This window comes from Solanum stenotomum, chromosome 8 (assembly GCF_019186545.1).
Source record: "Solanum stenotomum isolate F172 chromosome 8, ASM1918654v1, whole genome shotgun sequence".
Lineage (NCBI taxonomy): Eukaryota > Viridiplantae > Streptophyta > Magnoliopsida > Solanales > Solanaceae > Solanum > Solanum stenotomum.
Window position 1 is genome coordinate 14,351,436 of NC_064289.1, and position 22,623 is coordinate 14,374,058.

Genomic DNA, 22,623 nt, shown 5'->3' on the forward strand with positions numbered 1-22,623 from the left:
AACTAAAATTGGGCTTCCGTGGCCCATGAGAAATGCAAGGATAAAGTCTGTGGGGACTTGAGCAGATTTCACATGCAAATAAAAATGGCAAAAGAGTTATATATAAACCAACTTGAGGTGAAAATAGAAGTAGTAGCATGATTTATTGTAATATAAAAACGAATTCAGGAGAGTATAAATCGATATAATACCGCTAAAGTATATCATACAGAGACACATTGAGAACTAACATACTTCAAATGGGTAACTACGAGGGCATAACGATCATTTCAAGCCAAATGAATCAATACGGTAGCCGGCCACACATCCAAGTTGACAAAAATATAGAAATAACATGTACAAGGTCATGTGAGCATCGATCATATATCATGCACCAGGGAAATCAATTTCCAGAAAGACATGTATTCTAGGAAATGAACTAGGCTACTATTTAAGACTAATGTGAGGAAAAGATTAAAATAAATAAATAATCTGAATAAGAGGTTTAAATAAAACAATGAATGAAATCCTCCAAAATAAATAATCTACTATATTAGAAGAGTGAGGATATCAACATGTTGAAAATGCTAAACACGTGCATAATCAGAAAATAAATTCCATAAAAAAAATAACTACAGGTGGCATTATATAGGTAAATCACTTCAAGATGAACAAATAATTAGCACTCAGCAAGTAACTTAAAATTTAGAGAGAGCATGCTAATGAAACAATCAATAATATTTCAACAACAATCAAAACCATCTGCCAAAAAACTAGTAATTTATAAACTAAAAAATAACAAGCTGATTTTTTACTTTGAAACAAAAGCCATGACAAAATGACGAGATCAAATTGATTAATTTCAACATGAGATGTGAGGGACATCATAACACACACATGAGGGAATGATACCAAATAAAATTCATGCTTCAAACAAAATTAAATTCCAGCATAAAAGAAGGAAAATAAATAAATATAAGATTTAAAAGAAAACAAAGCGAAGCACTCGGATCCTACATAAACTGAACTCGCAAATATAGACATTTCGGACTAAAACTTGAATAGCATGAGGACACCAACTCAAATTAAACAAGTCATATTAAGCAACAAGCCGACAAAGACATTCAAGAAATAGACAAGACCAAACGATTAGAACAAACATGCGACTACACCCCCTATACTAACCATTTTTAATTGATTTGAGGACTCAACTTACACAAATAACAACATTCAACAGTAAATAAGCTAAACCCGCACATCTAATGCTTAACACTATATAAATGGAGAAACACAGACCCAACAATATTGAGCAATAAAGTTAGAAAAAGGAACAAATAACAGAACTCAGAAGCAGCCTAGAAACATCAACATTAGATGCAAATCTACACGTTCGACTCGACCAAGTAATGGCATCATACAAGAGCAAATATATCATATTGAAACATCAACAAACCAATAATAACTAACAGCAAATAGCCACACAACAAGACCTTTCCGACATAAAAATTTATCACTTTTTCAACAGAAGAAGAGGCAAAGGAGATATTATAATGGAGGAGGCATACCCTTCTTTCGTGCAGTGAAACAGGGACGGGAAGAGCAGGGGGAGAATGACTTCCAACACCACACGTTTCGACTCGAATTGCGATAACCGAAAACCAGTTCTCCTCTGCTTTTCTTTTTGAAGTATTTAGTAGGTACTTTAGCTATTTTTGCTTAGGCTATTTGTGTGTATTTTTGCTCAAATCTAAATCCCAACTAAAAAAAATCCCCTATCACAGTGAACAACAAACAAAAATATATAGAAGGGAGAATGGGATCTGAAAAATAGGGGGAAACGGACCTAAAATCAACCAAACAAAGGCCCAATTCAAAATTTAAAAAAAAATTAAAATCTTTCACCGATTTGGACAAACACTCTTTTCTGAGGTTTTCGCCCCATTCCGAAAGAGGAAAGGGCGAAAACCGCATGTTGTTGCCATAATACTTGGTCGAGAGAGACGTTGGAGAAGAAACAAAATCGTAGTGCTGATTTTTCCGCGTTCCTCGCTGCTTTTCCCGTCTACTCCAGTGATACGTTTGGACTGTTGTAAACGTATAGAGGATTTCTGGATTTCTTTTGGAATTGGAATGGTGGGCTGGATCGGGTTGGGTTAACGGGAAAAGGGGCATTGGAGTGGGCTGGTCACAGGAATTATTGGGCTGGGAATTGCAATTGGAAATTGTAGGCTGCTGGAAAATGCCCTTTTTGATTGATTAAATTGCTCAAACTTGATTTTAGGACGGGGTAAAAGCGATGGCTAGTAAATTATAATTTTAATCGAATTGAGTGGTCAATCGCATTACGAATTTAGTCGATGAATTAGGAGTGTGGCCAAATTGAATTCATTTAGTAAAATTCGGCAAGTAATTAAATAAGACGAATTAATATAAATTAATTAACGAGCTTCTTAATTTTAACGAAATAAAATAATCGATCTTAATTATAAAATAATCAAACTAATTGCCTTTAAAGTATAACTATAAGTAAGACTAGATTACATTAACAAATTATTTAACTCATAAGCATAAAAAGTGACGCATCTCAACTACTAAGAAAAATAATAAACAAATTGAATATGTGTACCCATATAAAACACGTTGATCACATAAATAAGTAAAATCATTTTAAAAACTTGAGAAATACTTTGAGTTTTTTCACAAAATCAATTATTTCAAATTGTTTGAAAATTAGGAAGCTCAAAAAAATTAATTCCTATCGTGGCGGGTCAAAATTGGGTGTCAACAACTTTCCCTCATTTTACTCGAATTGATGCAAGAGATTCGAGAAAAATGAAATTGACTAATCCAATTTTGACCGACCACATATTCGTCTTTTTTAGGAAATGGGATTTGATACGGACTTTAGGAATTATGGCTGAACCTCGGAAATGAGTCTCCTACATATCTCAGGCTATACGAGAATTTAGGCCCCATTGTAGTTCGATATGCTTGATTTAACACACGATTTTGACAGAATTCAAAAGCTATCCGATATCGACTTATCAAGAAGTCAGAATACTAGGAAATAAAACTTAAGAGCGAATGTTGAAATACAGCCAAGTTTCAACATCGATTCTGCCTACATATCCTTAGCTTTAGGGAATTATGCTGCTTGTAGTTCGACTCAATCGGTTGAAAAAGAAATCTATTATGCAAGATAACCTTCGGTTCAGGAAGAGTGACAAAATGAGTCGAGAACGAAAAGGAGGCTTGCAACCTCTTAGCCATGAATGCGGTGCACTCCACACCCATAAGTAAGAACTTACACAGACAAAATTTTCAAAGTTCTTGGTGCATTGTCACTCAGATTGAAAAGCTACTTTTGATAGAGACAAAAAAAATTAAAAATTTCGAATGCGAAACTGAAACCAGGAAACCTAAAGAAAAAATCCACATGCCTTCTGATAGGGGTGTGGTTGATTGTGGTGGAAGTCGCTCCTTTGCTCGCGTTCTAAGAGTTTGACACTCCTCTTTGGACTATGTCCCAGTTCGCTGCTAAGAAAAAGTGTCACGTTGTGCTGCATCTTTTTTGACGTCGTCCGCACCTGTGATTTGTTTTGGAGAATTCATCCTTTCGTATGCTCTCAACAAAGGCTGAGATAAAAATCATTATCATAAAAATGCAATTCAAATGGAAGACAGTGTCTTTTACCGTGTTGACACTTAATTGTTCTCCTTGAACATTTGATGTCAATTCTATCGGGTTTGACGTGAAGCAAATAAGGCTTGTGTCTCATATTTGCAATATGATCTTCAGTGTACTCTTCCTTTGATGTCAAAGTAGTAAAATAGACTCATGCAATATGTTAATAGTTTTCTTGATGTCGTCTTTGCGAAGAAAAATAGTGCAGCCGATGTTGATTTTCTTGTGATGAGTAAATTTTCTCTTGTTATGCATAACTCCTTCTCTTATTATGCATGACTCATTTCTCTTACGATTCATGAATTCTTTACCCGCGATGCATGAATTTTTTTTCCGCGATGCATGAATCTTTCCCCGCAATGCATGGATCTTCTCTTGCAATACATGAATATTTTTTCGCGATGCATGGATTTTCTCTTGCGATGCATGAATCTTTTCCCGCGNCTTATTATGCATGACTCATTTCTCTTACGATTCATGAATTCTTTACCCGCGATGCATGAATCTTTTTCCCGCGATGCATGAATCTTCTCTTGCAATGCATGAATTTTTCCCCGCAATGCATGGATCTTCTCTTGCAATGCATGAATCTTTTTTCGCGATGCATGGATTTTCTCTTACGATGCATGAATCTTTTCCCGCGATGCATGAATCTTCTCTTGCGATGCATGGATCTTTTTCGCGATGCATGAGTCTTTTCTCTTGCGATGCATGAATCTTTTCCCGCAATGCATGAAATTTTTCTCTTGCGATGCATAAAATTTTTCCCGTGATACATGACCTTTTTCTCTTGCAATGCATGAAACTTCTCTTGCGATGCATGAATTTTTTCTTGCAATGTATGAATCTTTTCTCGCGATGCAAGACTTCTTTATCTTACAATGCATGACTTTTTTCCGCGATGCATGAATCCTTCTCTTGCTATGCATGAATCTCTTTTTCTCGATGCATGACTTTCCTCTTGCCATGCATGATTTCTTCTTCTTGCTATGCGTAAATCTCTTTCCCGCAATGCATGACTTCTTTCCACGATGCATAAATTCTTCTCTTGCTATGCATGAATCTCTTTCCCGCGATGCATGACTTTTCCTCTTTGTTGTGCATGATTTCCTCTTGCTATGCATGACTTCTTTCTCTTGCTATGCATTGACCTCTTTTCCGCGATGCATGACTTTTCCTCTTTGTTGTGCATGATTTCCTCTTGCTATGCATGACTTCGATGATGCCTCCCTGATACCGAACGAAGATGATTCTTCACCCAGCAACATAGGTGATCTTCTAGGTATCTCTTGGACGGCGGTATCATCTCAATGGACAATATAAATAAAAATGACCCTCGGAGTAGTGGTATCATCTCTTTTGACAATACGATATAAATGACTCTCCGTGTGATGGTATCGTCTCATTCGACAATATAAGTAAAAATGACCCTCGGAGTAGTGATATCATCTCATTTGACAATACGATATAAATGACTCTCCGGGTAGTGATATCGTCTCATTCGACAATATAAATAAAAATGACCCTCGGAGTAGTGGTATCATCTCATTTGACAATACGATATAAATGACTCTCCGGATAGTGATATCGTCTCATTCAACAATACAATATAAATAACTTTCACGGTAAGAATATTATCATATCTGATAATATAATGAAGATGAATATCTTCCAGGTATCTTTAGTTGCTGGAAAGTAATAATATTTCTCTCTTCAAGGTTTTCATTTGTTCCATCCCCGTACATAATTGCATGTTCATTATGAACCTTGCCTTGCTGAGAATTTGAATAAAGTAATGCTACTCATATTCCCAATTCTTGGTATAATAAGTATAAAATATTTCCTGCATTTACAGAAAAGTTATCAATTTGGGGAGCTCTTCGCCCTTTTGACTTCTCCATATTCACTGAATGGAAGAATATGTCGATCTTGAGGCACCCTGTAGACCTACATCCATAGAAAAATTGTTAGCTTAAAAATGAACTGATCTGTGTTGATCTCTTTGGTTGTCTGCCCCTTGCCTCGCTATCTCCGGTTGATTTCTCCGATCTCCCGCTTCTTGATAGATAAGACAAAACATTTTCATGCAAAAATAATTGAAACATGAGGGAAAAGCTTTTAAGGAAAATAGATTTTCAAAAGTAATGTTTGGAAAAGGTCACTGTCAAGTGTCATGTCACGTCAAGCCTAACGAACGTTTTTAAAGTTGATGTCCCGAGGTTTATCTGATTATTTGCTGGGAAGCATTCAAAGTTGTTCCAAACTGCCGATGAGCCTGTTGAAATTTTGAGGTCATTCTCAAAATTTCTGTCCCAGTTAACTGTCTTGACTTATCTTTAATCGTTGGTGAGCAATTACAAAATTTTTGAGATCTTCTCAAAAATTTTGTCCAGTTGCAAATCTCAAAGTAACTTCAGTCTTTCTTCTCGAGAATTTTTTAGTCCCTCTTAAAAAGTCCTGTCTCAATTTCTATTGCAAAGGAAAAATAGAAATCTTACGGGAGATATGACCGAACCGTTGTGGCGCCTACGTATCCCGTTGGGGCAGGAATTAGGTCAAATGTAGTTCCCCTTTTCGAGGATTAGCAAAAATAATAACAATTACAAATAAATACGATCGAGGCAGACATAGGCCGCCTACATATCTCATTCTTGAGAATTCAGGTCAAACGTAATTCAAATATAGAGAAATATTAAAAAGGGATATAGGAGTGACCGAGGCCGACATAGGCCGCCTATGTATCTCATTCTTGAGAATTCAGGTCAGACGTAGTTCATTACAAGAGGGATAAAATTCTAAGCATAGACGATTACAAGCAAATAGAATGATTACAAGGAAATAACAGAAATACAAACTGAAGCTTCACACATAGTATCTCTTGACAACATTTGAGTTGATCGATTTCGTCTATTCGGTGCCATCCATCTCGGACAGGATCAAGGAACTTCCAGATAACACTTTGCGAACTATGTAGGGTCCTTGCCAATTTGGTGCAAATTTCCCTTTGTACTCATCCTAATGAGGGAAAATGCGTTTAAGGACCAACTGACCAACCTCAAACATTCTAGCTCTTACCTTCTTGTGGAAAGCACGAATCATTCTCTGTCGATATAGTTGTCCATGACAAACAACAACCATTCTCTTCTCATCAATCAATGTTAACTGATCGATCCGCTTGCGAACCAATTCAGCATCACTCAATTCAGCTTCTTGGATGATTCGTAATGAAGGTATTTCAATTTCTGCAGGTATGACTGCTTCTGTTCCATTTACTAGCAAATATGGAGTACCTCCGACTGATGTTCTGACAGTCGTTCGGTAACCCAACAAAGCATATGACAACATCTCGTGCCAACCTCTGCGATTATCAATCATTTTCCTTAAAATCTTCTTTATGTTCTTGTTGGCAGCTTCTACGGCTCCATTCATTTAGGGACGATAGGCAGTTAAGTTCCGGTGAGTAATCTTGAATTGTTCACATATTTCTCTCATCAAGTGATTGTTGAGGTTCGCTCCATTATTGGTGATAATGGATTCTGGCACTCCAAACCTACATATCAAATTGTTGCGAACAAAATCAGCTACAACTTTCTTGGTCACCGACTTATACGAAGCTGCTTTTACCCATTTGGTGAAGTAGTTAATGGCGACCAAAATGAATCTGTGTCTGTTAGAGGCGGCTGGCTCTATTGGACCAATGACATTCATGCCCCAAACTACAAAAGGCCAAGGTGAACTCAGAGCATTAAGTTCATGAGGCGGCACTTGAATTAAATCACCATGCACTTGACATTTATGACATTTCTGCACAAACTTGCAACAATCATGTTCCATAGTTATCCAAAAATAGCCGGCTCGAAGGATCTTCCTAGCCAAAGTGAACCCATTCATGTGAGTACCACAAACTCCGACATGTATTTGTTTCAGAAGCTTTGCAGCTTCACTAGCATCAACACATCTAAGAAGACCTAAATCTGGAGAATGGGATCTGGAAAATAGGGGAAAACGGACCTAAAATCAACCAAACGAAGGTCCAATTCAAAATTTTAAAAAAATCAAAATATTTCACTGATTTGAAACAAACACTCTTTTCTGAGGTTTTCGCCCCATTCCGAAAGAGGAAAGGGTGAAAATCGTGTGTTGTTGCCATAGTACTTGGTCGAGAGAGACGTTGGAGAAGAAACAAAATCGCAGTGCTACTTTTTCCGCGTTTCTCGCTGCTTTTCCCATTTACTCCAGTGATACGTTTGGACTGTTGTAAACGTATGGAGGATTTCTGGATTTCTTTTGGAATTGGAATGGTGGCCTGGATCGGGTTGGCTAAGGGGAAAAGGGGCATTTGAGTGGGCTGGTCACGGGAATTATTGGGCTGGGAATTGCAGTTGGAAATTGTAGGCTGCTGGAAAATGCCCTTTTTGATTGATTAAATTGCCCAAACTTGATTTAAGGACGGGGTAAAAGCGATGGCTAGTAAATTATAATTTTAACCGAATTGAGTGGTCAATCGCATTATGAATTTAGTCGATGAATTAGGAGTGTGGCCAAATTGAATTCATTTAGTAAAATTCGGCTAGTAATTAAATAAGACGAATTAATATAAATTAATTAACGAGCTTCTTAATTTTAACGAAATAAAATAATCGATCTTAATTATAAAATAATCAAACTAATTGCCTTTAAAGTATAACTATAATTAAGACTAGATTACATTAGTAAATTATTTAATTCATAAGCATAAAAAGTGACGCATCTCAACTACTAAGAAAAATAATAAACTAATTGAATATGTGTACCCATATAAAACACGTTGATCACATAAATAAGTAAAATCATTTTAAAAACTTGAGAAATACTTTGAGTTTTTTCACAAAACCAATTATTTCAAATTGTTTGAAAATTAGGAAGCTCAAAAAAATTAATTCCTACCATGGTGGGTCAAAATTGAGTGTCAACAGGTGGGAGTTGTGTCTTTTAATTATGATGTCCAGTTGTACACTTACCAGCTCTTGTACTTGTTTAGACTAGATCCTTGGGAGTGTTAATTATTTTACAAGTCTTAACTCGAAATTGTTTAAAAGTTTTTAATAAAGAATTTCGTTAGTATGTTATTTCCGTTTATTTAATTTTTCGCATGTCTAAAATTGTTGGGTTATGAGGATTCTCCTACTTAGGGGTAGTATGTAGGTGCCCGCAAGGCTCGGTGGGTTGGATCAATACTCCCTCCGTCCCTTTTTAGTTGTTCACTTTAGAAATGACACACAGATTAAGGCAACAATGATTAGCACAGTGAAGTTACAATTTTACCCTTATTACAACTTTTTACTTCAAAATTGCAACCACTTCTTTGAATTCAAGTGAAATAAATTGGAGGGAAACAACATACACTTTTACAATTTTCAAGAAGTGTAAATAAGGGTATAATAGGAAAAAATTTGTTGTCCTTTCTTGATTTGTCAAAATGGACAACTAAATAGGGACAACTAAAAAAGGAAATATAGACAACTAAATAGGAACGGAGGGAGTATTACTTATGTAAGAGAAAAATTGGAAAAAAGAAGAGTCATTTAAGTATCTCCTATTTTTATAAAACAACAAAGATTTTGATGCAACAAAGAGTAATAAGCTCAAGTATATTATAATGGAAACTTACTAATTAAACTTATTTCAACTTAATCAATGATCCCATAATTGAAAAAAAGTTAAAAACATTTTATTTTTGTTCTTTTCATAAAATAAAATTACAGAAATACAACATCTTCATCTTATATCATTTCCTCATTCTGTACATCAGCATCGTCGACCCAAATAGCCCTGTTAAAGTTCTAACATACGCTGCAAGACGAATAATTAATCTAATACAGTAGTATTATTATGATAAGATCAGACTGAACTTGTGAAGGATATCGTTCTGATTCTCTTCCATGAACCTTTTTAGAAACACAATATCTTTCCATGATTTCAGCCAATGGAAAAGAAAGAAGAAAATTAAGATGAAGAGAAATTAAACTTGAAATTTTAGGAGATCTCACCGTTAGCTATGGCTTCGGCTACGGAGGCTAATTTCTGAAGATTCAATTTCACAACTGTATCAGCAAAAAGACGAGTGTCTTCTTCAGTATTCCCTTCAGGCACATCAACGACGTACGATTCCAAAACAACGGTCCAGATTATCCCATCGCGTTCGAATCCATGTACACTAGTAACTGACCGGTAATTCTTCAATCTATGTTCACCACCAATTATACTGAAACCGGTAACGTACTTTTCATCGTCCAATAAATCGAGCCTCTCAGTACTTGTATTCGCCGGTAAGCCGGAGATGACGTTAACATTGCGCGTGGCACCCACGACCATGGAGAAGTTCTCTCCGACGGAACAGCTTTTGATGAAGTGCTTGTATATCTGAGGCTTTTCGAAACAGCGGACGACGGACCAGACGACGTGAGGCGGCGCGTGGATGCGTTGTGCGAGTAGGGAAGAACATTGGGATGAGTCGACTCGGTAGGAGTGGAACTCGGTTATACTTGAATTGAGCTCATCGGATTCTTCCGGTGTGAAACCAGGAGGAAGCGTGAACTGATGGGTTGGGTTTGGTTCTTCTTCTGCTTCCTGATGAACGTTGGTCGTTGAGTTATCGGATTGCTCCATTAGACAAAGAGAGAGGCAAGCAAAATGGGGAAAAAGTAAAGTGTAATTTGCGGTTCAAGTTTTTTTCTTATTTCTACTTCTACTTATATATTATAATAATAATAAGTGAATAATGGAAAAAGATGCATGAATTCTTTTTGGAAGAGATATAAAAGTATTTGAATTGTGCGACTAAAACATAAAATAATCTGGGAGTTCACAATTTATTTACACAATTATATTATTTTTCTTCGTTCGACATATTTTAATTTGATACAAAATTTTAAAAAATAAAAAAAACTTTTAAACTTTGTGATTTAAATTCTTAGAGATAGATCAAACTATTTTTGTTGACTGAGGCTAACACTCACACTCAAGATGTTTGTTAATTTCGATATCATATTGAATTTTAAAACAATCTCATCTAAATTAGATTTTTATGATGCGCAATTCCTCTACTTTGCTATAGAATGTAAAATAAAACATTCTTTAAAAACTTTCATATTTAACTTACCAAAAATTGTGAAGAAAAAATAGAAAGAAGAAATAATACTATTCTCTCCATCAACTTTTAATTGTTATGTTGCACTTTCGAAAGTCAATTTGATTAATTTTCAAAATTAAATTAGATTGCATTAATTTGATATTTTAACTAAAAAATTATGATATTCAAAAACTATATGAAAAGTACTATAAATTGCAATTTTTATACATATCAATATGATAAAATAATACATTATAAAATATTAACTAAAATTCTTATAATTTAATTCTAAAAAAAATTTATAACAATTAAAAGTGCACAGTAGAAGACAAATAATAGTAGTAAGTATTCTAAAAAAATAGTGGTAAAATTTGGGAATGCAGGCCAAGTATGTGGGAGGACAGGACAGGTTGGGTGGCTGCCCCGCTAAGTGAACATTGATTGGTTGAAAGGTCAGCCGCGTTATTAAAGTGGAAAGTCAAGACAAATTATTTCTGTTTTACATTTGCAAAGTCAATATTGCGTTAATTATCTCTAATTTTTCTCAACTAGTATAGAAACAATTTGTTTTATATATTTTTTTAATATCAAATTAAACGATAACACATGAATTGAGATGGACAACTTTTATTTTTGGACGTAGTAGACTTGTTATCAAGTCACCTGAGTTGAGTGATCGATCCAACTCGAGTTTTGATTCATTTAGGCCAAGCTTGAGCGAAAATTGAGTTCTATCAAATCCAATGACCTACGCCGCGATACTTATCTGTTGCATAGTCATATGATCATCACTCGCAGCCGGATTCAAGATGCAATGGCTTAAGCCGCGATACGTATTGTTAATCATCTAAAATTAGACGCACTAGGCAGGCTCATTGTAATGCAGAATAAAATATGATAATATTGGTGCATAATGTATACCATCATTGAATTGAGACTTTGAATCTGTTTATTTATTGTTTCTAATTTGACTTTTGAACTGTTAGGTTTAATCTTTCATATTCTATACATCAAACCAATCTGGAAGAGCAGCTTCTTAATAAATAAATGCACAAGATAAGATACATATAAATCTGTTTCCTTGAAAAGACTAGATAAGATTAATCAAGGTCATTTCATGCAAGCCATCTGGAAGAATCAGCCACTTCTTTATTATTAATTTATTTGTGACATATTATATAAATCTTAGCTAGCAAATAAATATTCCAATTTTAATATGCACATCTAGTGATTTGATCTAGATACTTTAACTTATCTCCACTAATCAGTTAATTGCACACTCCAAGTCTACAACTATTTACAAAATGACCATCTATACATCTCTGAAATTTATGTGTCACGTCACATATGATATACACGAGACGCACGGTGGGGACAAGTTGGAATGGTTAGTTGTTAGTTGATACCAGGTTATGGTGTTTAAATGTGCACTTATAAAGTTGAAGTGCTTACTTACCAACTGAAGTCCGTGTTTGTTTGTGTACTATGTCTTTATTTATTTCGACTGCTTTACTATTAATTTACATGACAAGAAACATATATAAAACTGTTTTATGATGAATCTCATTCTTTAGGATAATGTTTTCCTTTTAGCGTATACGTTAAACATAGCTGTATAGTATAGGTGTTATACAAGTGAATGATGATGTAGGATTCTTTCTCCAAATTTCAATTATGTATTGGTTCTTGATCCAGGGGCGGATACATAGGGAATAGACTACCAATTTATCTGGATCTAGTAGCTTTGACTTAGACCCGTATATATATTTAAAAAACTCACTATTTGGTACAAATAAAGATTACGGGCTCAGTAAATTGTAGTAGAATTTCAAACTTGAACCCATAAAGTTCAAATCATGTGTTTCACCTTTGTCTTGATCAGTTCTATTCTGTTATCAGAGTTCCAAAAAGCATTCACCAGGAACAGATTTCATACTACAAACTTCATGTTTCCTTGGTCAATAATGCTACATTTTGTCGTTGAAGTTAGACCAAACTTCAGTTATTGCAATTTGCAAGTCTGACCTTCAAACTAGGGATAAAGGTCTGAAAAATACCCAACTTTGATCGATTTTGCTGTTGTGATACTAAACTTTCATGAGTACCTATTACCTCCCTAGACTATTTAATATTATATTTTTTACCCCTGAACTATTTAATAATGTATTTTAAAGGTATATATATGCCCACGTGGACACATTACTATTTATAATTTTGCATTATTTTTTATGTCCACGTGGGCAAATATATATGTTTAAAATACGATATTAAATAGTCTAGGGGGGTAATAGGTCCTCATGAAAGTTAAGTATTGCAATAACAAATTCGACCAAAATTGATGTATTTTTCAGAGCCTTGTTCCTTCAAACTACTAGGTTTGACTTTTGAGTTCTACACATCATGTCATAAATTTAGTAGCCGACGCTTGAAAAATTAACATCTCTAGTAAACAGAACATAAAGCTAAAAAGAGTTTCTAAAGGACTAGAAAACTGTTTCTCCCCAAAGAGATTCAAAATATATAAAAAATAAACATATAATGGGGATTCAACATCTATGATATATACATAAAAAATACGTAGTTTTAACCTTATACTGGATGAACCCGTTCCGCCCCCTAGCTTTGTCCATCATAATAGGTTGCTAGTCTGACCTATTATCACTGTGACTACTTTTTTTTAATCTTCTTTACCTCTATTATTGATGCCAAAAAGAAAAGGAGCAACAACAACTATATTCAAGATTACTTGACTATTTTTGACCAAATGTCATGTTTCAATCATTTAGAATGGGAAGATACAGAAATATTGTGAATGAAATTTACCATCTCCTTGATTTTAAATCCATCTGACATAACAAAAAACAAATAAACACTGAAGATGAAACCAGAGATTGGGAACTATTGTGATAATATATTCCTATTTTGGCTTTGTATGATAACAGAACTAGGCTCACAAAATTTTCCTTCTTAATCTTGAAACAATGATAATGTAAATTTTTTTGAAAGCACAATTGTCCTAAAACCTTGGAGCAATTATCCCAAACTAGATCTAGTCATCTCATATGCCAAGAAGCAAGCAGCATTTGCTGGGATGCTACGCGTTATAGCAGGTCCAAACCCCTTGTAAAGGCCTTTGACACCTTCTGAGGCCAAAATCTTTTTAAGAGCATCGAAAGAGCCAGAGTATTTCGGGTTTCTATAATCATCAACTTGAATTACGCTCTTAATAACATCTGTTGGATACACTGCAAACCAGACTGAACCACCAGCCAAGCCTCCAGCTACTATAAGAGAACCCCTTCCTAGCCCAGAAGTATCCATGCCTCCTGCAAAGTACTGCTTTAACGCTTCATATACACCAAACATAACAGCATTTCCTGGTACTTCTCGTGCCAGGGTGGGGCACATACCCTTGAAGAGACCCCTTACACCTCCTTCTGAATGAAGAACGTGTCTTGCAACATCCATTGGCCCTGTATACTTTATGGCCACAGAGGCTGATCCTACACTTGCCAATGCACTATGCGCTTGCAACCTGCACTCACATTTGAGAATCCAACAGTTAATTTGCTAAAATACATGAAACAATACAAATAGTTTTTACAGTAAAAGAGACCAACCGCAAAACACATGTATACTACACTGGAGAAAAGAAAAGCAGAACGATGAGTTCCTGTTCCAACCGGTCAACTTGACGGTTAATACTAAAGGGGATGAGGAAAATTTACAAACACTTGAAAAGATTCAATTTCAAAGCGGTATCTTTGCCTCTTCCCTTGTACCAAGAAGAAAGTTTAGAACATAAGGATAATGGGCTCATCTATTATAAGTTACTGTATTAGTTTACGGAGCTAGCTTAGATATCTTAAGTAAGAAGACATATGCTAATCCCTCTGCACCAAAGTATTTTTGCCATCTATAGTCTTGACTCTTGTCCAAAAAAAGTGAACCTATTGTACTGGACATATGCAGATTCAGGATGCAAGATTTGAAAACAGGCACAATATTAGCTCTCATGTGAATTCACTACTACTCTTCATTTTCAAAGATTACTGAGCTTTGACTAACATTTTATTTTACGATCTTGATATAGGTCAATCGTGACTTATAGTACGTTTAGTTTCTAAATATCCATATTGGTTTTATAAATAATTTAATCCAGTTCAATTTAACTTTCAAATCACTCAAATTAATGACAGTTTCAGACAAATTAAGATAGGGGGAGTATTATACTTCTGAATTGGATGCATTAACGAGCATACCTGCATTTTATGAGTTCAGTCGGGCAGGCAAGAAATGATGCAGCAGTTCCAGCAACAGCCCCACAAAGGATTTGCTGCTTGACAGTAAGAGGAGCTCCCGGTTCAGACCTTAACAATGCCTCAGTTTGACCTCTAACAGTGAAAAGCAAAGCGTTGAAGGCGGCTACAGTGGCAAGTGGAGCTCCCATGCCTTTGTATAACCCCCTTGGACCTTCAGAAGCCACTGTTTTCCTGACAGCATCTATGGCCCCTGCATATTTAGGAGGTTGCCCTGGAAGTGGAGTAGGCTGGCTTTGGAGCTTGACTTTGATGGTATCAAAAGGGTGACCAACTATCAATTGTGCTGCTCCTCCAACAGTACCAGCGGTTAAATCCTTCATTATATCCATCTGCATCATTATGAAACAAGGCGCGAGAATTAAGGAACAAATTGTATCTCCAAGTGCAGCGTTATTGTTTCGGTACACAATGGGAGCTAGGATAGAATAGATGTCATATAACTTTCTTTGAGTGAGTTATATTGATACGGAAGGCAAAGTACTAATTCGAGGAAGAACAATCTCACTAGCATAGAAACGGAATCCTCTAATTTAATGTCGATATAAGTAGTATGTTTGTGATTGTTTTGCTAATAACAATCACGAAATATGTAAAAAAATTGTCAGAAGCAATACATATCTAAATTAGTTCTGTCTTTCTTACTAATGTTAGACTGCTTAATAAACAAAATTATTTCGAAATAATAATACACATTGTTATGCCTATACTATAATGTTTTGCCAGACTTTTTTAAACTTCTTTGCTAGTTTCCGTATACAAATTGAAATAATGCTGAAGCATGTTTTTCCTCAATGAAATTCTTACCTGATTTGCTTCTTTTATAACAGTCCCAGGAAGGGTTAAATTACCTGATACTTTTGAAAACAGTGAATTCTATTGGTATCAAAGAGTCATTTAAATATTTTTACTTCTTAGGCAGTGATCAAGATTAGGTTTGGCGAGGATAGGAATAAGCTCTTGAAGTGGATCCAAGAACTTTTTGAAGCCAAAAAGTTAGAATAAAACACGCTATGCAGTATGTAAACCTCAGTTTAAACGGGTTAAAGATTCATTTATGAAGAACAGTCGAGTCAGATTTTCACTCAGGAAATTCAAAATATAAAGAAGTAACACACTAGAAGTCAAAGGATTCAACATCAACTAAATGAGAGGCTTAAATCCCTAAGAAGAAATATTACTCTTATCAAAGCCAATTTATTTATTTCCTATTTCTGATTTTTTTTTTTTTCCCCTTCTAATATGCTCCTTTTTTTAGTATATTTCAAAGATTTATGCGTCATGATTCATTAAGAATTGGATAGTGAGAGAAATACTCCAAAGTTCGATTTATATCATGATAAAATTGTACATGGGGAGACTGAAGTTAAGAGAATACTAAAACATCTCAACTGTGAATTATTAATTTATCACTCAATTATTAACAATTATTAACAGTCTTAAAACACTCTTTTACTTGACTAATTGAAAAAAAATAACAATAACAACAATAGTAACAATAATAATAATAATATATATTATTTCAAATTCAACACATAATAGTTAAACACTGTAAAATCAACCTGTTAAATTTGAAAGATTTTTATTCCGACAAGCCTTTTAGCACACAAACAGAGAGGGGAGACTTTTTTGCAGTAACAGAGGGGGGTCCTACGTGTTACATAATATTTAAATTAATTTACGGTCCTATGTATTATTTGTATTATTGTATACAGGTAATGCAATCCCTAATTTAATTAGTAGTATTTTATTGCTAACATGCACAAATATAAATATAAATATAATTGTATAAAAGGAAAAAACAAACCTGGAAGAATTAAATATACACATATAATACATGTATTACAAATAAAAACAAATTTGTTACGCATCTCCAAAGCAGTACATGGAATAGAAATATTAATTAATTATAACTACAATATAAAAGAAAAAAATTTAGCTTAGATGGAATTTCATGATCTTTTTTGTTGACGCCTAATAAAGTTAAGTCTTTAATGGTGGAAATAAAATTGGGGCTTTAAGATGGCAGGTGTATAAATGATCAAAATTTAATATGCACCAACTTCAACACATGTCACGTTTCTCCAAAAAAAAAAAATGCGAATTTCAGAAACAGTAATGCAAAATCACATGTAAAACTAATTAACAAAAACTGACTGATTCTTGTTAGTGAAGACGAATAACAAAAACTCAGTTCAACCAAATCAAATCGCAATTGTTATTTCTCAATATCTTCGCCTGCAATCTGACTCTGTCGGTTTAGAAACAGAGCTTATCGATTTTCTCTAAACAGATGAGTAACTAAAAAGCAACAAGACCGGGATTCGATTTTAATTAGTAGTTCAACTGATTGACTATCTAAATTTTTAATTTAATTTATTGGTGTGGATTTGATACCAACATTGAAATCTCCTTCTCATGCCGCCATACAATAAATTAAAAAGAAAAAGAGAAACGGTAACGGAGCAGTGAATGTAGAGCTATTAGACAGAGTGGTTCGTACCTGAGAGAAGACGGAAATGGGAGAGATTGAAGCAGATCTCAAGCAGCACCAAATTAGGCAACGTGAGAGCTCATCACACATATATAGACTTTATATAACAGATCATGTAGAGTAGATATAGTTTGAATTGAATTAATTAGGTCTCAGAGTTAATACCACCACGACCCACTCTTTTTGATTCCTTTACGGATTCCGAGGCGGAAAAAAAAAAAAACTACGATCCGAGTCAGAGTCTTCTCACCTTTATGGGTTGCCTTTTTTGAATAAGCCAGTATAGTGTTTAATTTTATTTTTAAAATCAAACTCTTTACTTAATTTTGAGGAATAATTTTGTGTAGTTCATGACGGTGTAATTGATGCAAAACTCTTAAGGGGTCGTTTGGTTTGAAAATGAGTTATGATGGAATAAGTTATGTTGGAATAAGTTATGATAGGATAAGTTGTGTTGGGATTATTTTTTATTGAGTGTTTGATTTGTTGTATTCAAAATAATAAATTTTAAGAACAATTTATTTGTTTACAAAAATGCCCTTCATTAATGTAAAAAGTAATATAACAAAAGGGTTGAAAGAGACATTTTTGTCATTTGCCTATTTTATCCCGGGATAAGTTATCCCGGGATTACTATACCACCCAAAGAGAGGGATAACTTATCTCGGTATTAATTATTAATCCCGGGATAAGTTATCACGAACTTGCCAACCAAATAACAAAATAAGCGGTACTATAATTTAATCCCGGGACTATTTGGTATTATCCCTCACACCAAACGACCCCTTAGATTGTACCATCATGAGCTACTTCACTAATTACTTGATGTATAATAGAAGCTAGGATTTATTTGGTACCAAAAATAAGAGATACTCCCTCCATCCCATTTTACATGTCATTCCTTTCTATAAATAGTTGGACCACAATATTTGTTATTTTATAAAATTTATGCATAAATTATCATATTTTGCATATTATACCCTTGATAGAGTAGTTAATTAATCTTGAAAAATGTATTCATCATTTATTATAAAGTTGACTTAAGAAAATATTAAATAAGGGTAGAAGGGTAAAGTTACATCATTTTTTAATGCAAGTGCAAAGTAAATAAGTGACATATAAAATGAAACGGAGGGAGTAATAATTTTAAGAAACAATATTAAATTATATTTGATTATATTATAATAATTGTATAAGTTAATCACATGTATAGAATGAAATAACTAATCTCATACGGTAATTTGTAACTTTGTCTATCCCATTTTCGTATCAAACAATCCTAAGAATTTTGTCGATTTTTTAAAAAAAAATTGCTCAAGACCTATATAGAAAAAAGAAAAAAGAAAAACAACCCTGACACTTTGACACATAATTAAAGTACACCTAATTATAGTATTGAATGTATCATCGCATTCTATTATTATATATAATATAATTAGTGGACATGTGTTATTGGCTTATTGCAAAAAAAATTTAAAAAAAGATATTAAAAATTAAAAGAAAGTTAGATTTATAAAAGTATCATTTAAAAGAAAAAAACTGACAAAAAAAGAGAGCTCTGTACAAAGAAAAAAACCTTTTTAAAGAAAGGATATTGAAAGATCATTCTGAACTTGAGGTGTTTCGTTTAGATTTTCCTAAATTTTCGATAGTTTGATTATTCTTTTAAGTTGGATATTTAATAGTAATCTTTATCCCTAGGCATTGATGTGATAAAGAAGTCACGTCTCTTTAAAGAATTCAGACTCAAAATAAATATTTTTTGGACATTATATGTCAAAAAAAAAATTACTCTAAAAATACATATTAAACTGGGTGATTCGCCATTTGTGGGTGAACTGGAATAAACAAAGTTAATTCCGTCAATACACCCTAAAACACATCACAAAATTTTTAAAAATAGTTTGCCCACAAATTGGCGAACTACAATAATTTTTACTAGTTTCTCACGTAAAGTCATATCATATCTAAATTTTTAATATATTGTGAAGTCTATTTGATACGTAAAATTGTGACTTTCTTCAATAACAAAATCTGGGTTCAACATGCCTTCACAATGGGCTGGGCCTGAAATAGATTTGAATTCATCGATCAAAGGGAGCGTGTTTGCACTTTTCAATATGGATAAAGCCCAAGTATTTGATCCAATTTAAAGAAGCCCAATGATTTATTTATGAGGGATTTTCGAAAATATTTATAATAATAAACTTAATTACGTTTCATAACTATAGTTTGCATATTTACAAGTTGTAGCTATAGTTTAAGTTGTCTTGTTTGTATAATTTGTGGGTGAGTTTGTCTAGTTCAATGGTACGTTTGTATAATTGAGTTATTTTTGTATAAGCTCGAAATAACAAATTTATACAAACACAGACATCTGAACTTTAAACAGTTACACAAATTATATTATACAAAATCACATTATACAAAAGTTATACAAATTATATTATACAAACGTGTGAATTATACAAACTCGAAACACCAGCCTACATAATTATCATTGAATATTGGTCGTGAGTATGATGACTAATTAACTAGTATATGTTTGCTTAACCATGTAATTTTTCCTTTATATTTTGTAAAAATTTTAGGAATCTAAGTAGGCGTTTGGCCATGCGATACCATATCACGATATGGTATCGTGAGATGGAATTAGCGTTTGGACATGTGATTTTACGCTAATTCCATCTCATGATTCCATATCATGAGAGGTGATACCATATTCTCCAAAAACCATGATATGGAATTATATGGTGATTCCATATCATGATTTGAGATATTTTAATACAATAATTGATCCATGAGTATATATTTTGTTAAAATAACCCCACATTCATTTATATCTACTAACCATTTGTTTCATATGTAAATAAAATTTATAATCACATCATTACTTTTTAAAATTTATTATTCTCACCGAAACATTTTGTCAGCTTGTTACATGTCATTCCTTTTTATAAATAGTTGGACCATAATACTTGTCATTTTATAAAATTTATGCATAAATTATTATATTTTGCCTATTATCCCTTGATAGAGTAGTTAATTAATTTTGAAAATGTATTCATCATTTATTATAAAGTTGACTTAAGAAAATATTAAATAAGGGTAGAAGGATAAAGTTACATCATTTTTTAATGCAAGTGCAAAGTAAAAAAATGACATATAAAATAGAACGGAGGGAGTAGTAATTTTAAGAAACAATATAAAATTATATTTGATTATATTATAATAATTGTATAAGTTAATCACATGTATAGAATGAAATAACTAATCTCATACGGTAATTTGTAACTTTGTCTATCCCATTTTCGTATCAAACAATCCTAAGAATTTTGTCGATTTTTTTAAAAAAAATTGCTCAAGACCTATATAGAAAAAAGGAAAAAGAAAAACAACCCTGACACTTCGACACATATTAAAGTACACCTAATTATAGTATGTAAGAATTATTATTAATTACTATTAATTATTTCTTACTTATGGCCCAAGTTTACTTGGAATCAAAGTAATACCATAAATAATATTTAATAAGGAATAGATCTCGTCCGTACATTGGTTACTTGATGGACGTACCAGATTAAGTCATAACCTCTATAAATTGGTCCTCCCTCCACCCATTAGGGTTACCACATATTCTCTACATTAATTCCATCGCTGACGGTTGTGGTAACATAAAGTTAGGGCAAGGAGGTAGAAATCAATTTACGACTAACGCTTCCGCTTCTCTCTGTGATGATGTCTTCCTCATCAGGTATGTTCCCTAACATTCTCTATGTAAGATTATCATGTTCAAGATCCTGAAAGTATTTAATCTAACATGCGGTATCAGAGACTGAATTATTTTGAACGAATAATTTTACATATATATGAAAATAATTGTCATGTAAGCGGTGGAATTTTGACACGAGAATATCCACGAATCAATGCCTCAAGCCTTGGTACGTGGAAAGTTTTTGTTTAAGACATAAAAGTATGTGATCTTTTAGCCCCTAATTAATTAAATAAATAATAACTACTACTAATTTGTAATTGAAAATTGATTAAAACCTTTGGATATGTCAGGTGTATTAGTGCACCATTATTCTGAAGAATTTCCTACCAATTATTTATTCTTATTTTGAATAGTTCGTGCATGCAAATTAGCATACTCTGCATATATTTAAGATTTCCCACTTCATAAGTCTGCAGAATAGGATCTCTGATGATATATTGTGTAAACATGTATGAATTTGTATATCATAGAATAATCTTCCCATAATGTAATAATTATGTTTTGTTTTAGATTGTGCAATAAATTAAAGTGGTCGTTATACTAAGCAATAAATAATATGTGTATTTAGTGCAATATAGTTTGTTAGTCACCAAAGTGGTCAAACTAGAGAAATTAACGTCTACACATACAATGTTTATGATCACTTATTGCATGTATTATGTTTCTATAGTTTGATAGTCACCAAAGTGGCCAAACTAGAGAAATTAACGTTTACACATATCATATTTATGATCAATTGATGCATGTATTATGTTTCTATAATTTGTTAGTCACCAAAGTGGCCAAATTAAAATGTATAAAATTATTCACATGCACAAAATTTTATGATATTATGTGTGCATTTATATTTATATGGTTTGTTAGTCACCAAAGTGACCAAACTAGTATGGTTAAGAAGAATGTGCATTCATAAAATTGTCATTTATCTATGAAAGTTAATGAAATGCCTATATTGAAAATAAATAGATAAATTGACTTTCACTATTGCTAGAACTTAAGAATTTACCCAAAGGTGAATCAATCATTCTACGAATAGTGAAAATTATGAGGTAAATTAATCTTTTTAGTCAAACATATATTGTATATCAAAAGATGTCGTATATGTTTGATTAAAAATATTCAATTACCTAATAAAGATAAAATTGGCATTTAAATTATGATAATGTGTCGTAATATCTACCCAAAGGAGAATTATGATATATTTTTATCGCTTTACTGAATTCACATTATTTTCTGATTTGTGAGCATGTATATCTATTT

At 33.3% G+C, this 22,623-nt stretch overlaps 3 protein-coding genes across 3 annotated transcripts in view; 1 reads left to right on the top strand and 2 right to left on the bottom strand.

Annotated features, from left to right (window-relative positions):
* Positions 1-22,623, top strand: part of LOC125875055 (inactive poly [ADP-ribose] polymerase RCD1-like) — a 485,870-nt gene that overhangs the window by 411,374 nt on the left and 51,873 nt on the right. The gene's annotated exons all lie outside the window — the stretch shown is intronic.
* On the bottom strand, positions 9,326-10,381 carry LOC125875087 (abscisic acid receptor PYR1-like). The gene has a single exon (XM_049556168.1). It carries the CDS (start codon positions 10,310-10,312, stop codon positions 9,680-9,682), a length of 633 nt encoding a protein of 210 aa, XP_049412125.1. The 5' UTR covers positions 10,313-10,381; the 3' UTR covers positions 9,326-9,679.
* On the bottom strand, positions 13,588-17,812 carry LOC125875079 (mitochondrial carnitine/acylcarnitine carrier-like protein). Its single transcript, XM_049556155.1, has 3 exons — positions 17,598-17,812; positions 15,038-15,426; positions 13,588-14,310 (listed from the first exon to the last, which is right to left on the bottom strand). Exons 1-3 carry the CDS (start codon positions 17,676-17,678, stop codon positions 13,809-13,811), a joined length of 972 nt encoding a protein of 323 aa, XP_049412112.1. The 5' UTR covers positions 17,679-17,812; the 3' UTR covers positions 13,588-13,808.

Excerpts from the sequence above, each read along its gene's own strand:
- LOC125875079 (XM_049556155.1), bottom strand. The coding sequence starts at position 17,678 with ATGTGTGATGAGCTCTCACGTTGCCTAATTTGGTGCTGCTTGAGATCT. Across the intron at positions 15,427-17,597 it reads CCATTTCCGTCTTCTCTCAG|ATGGATATAATGAAGGATTT; the intron begins GTACGAACCACT and ends ATAATGATGCAG. Across the intron at positions 14,311-15,037 it reads ACTGAACTCATAAAATGCAG|GTTGCAAGCGCATAGTGCAT; the intron begins GTATGCTCGTTA and ends ATGTGAGTGCAG.
- LOC125875087 (XM_049556168.1), bottom strand. The coding sequence starts at position 10,312 with ATGGAGCAATCCGATAACTCAACGACCAACGTTCATCAGGAAGCAGAA.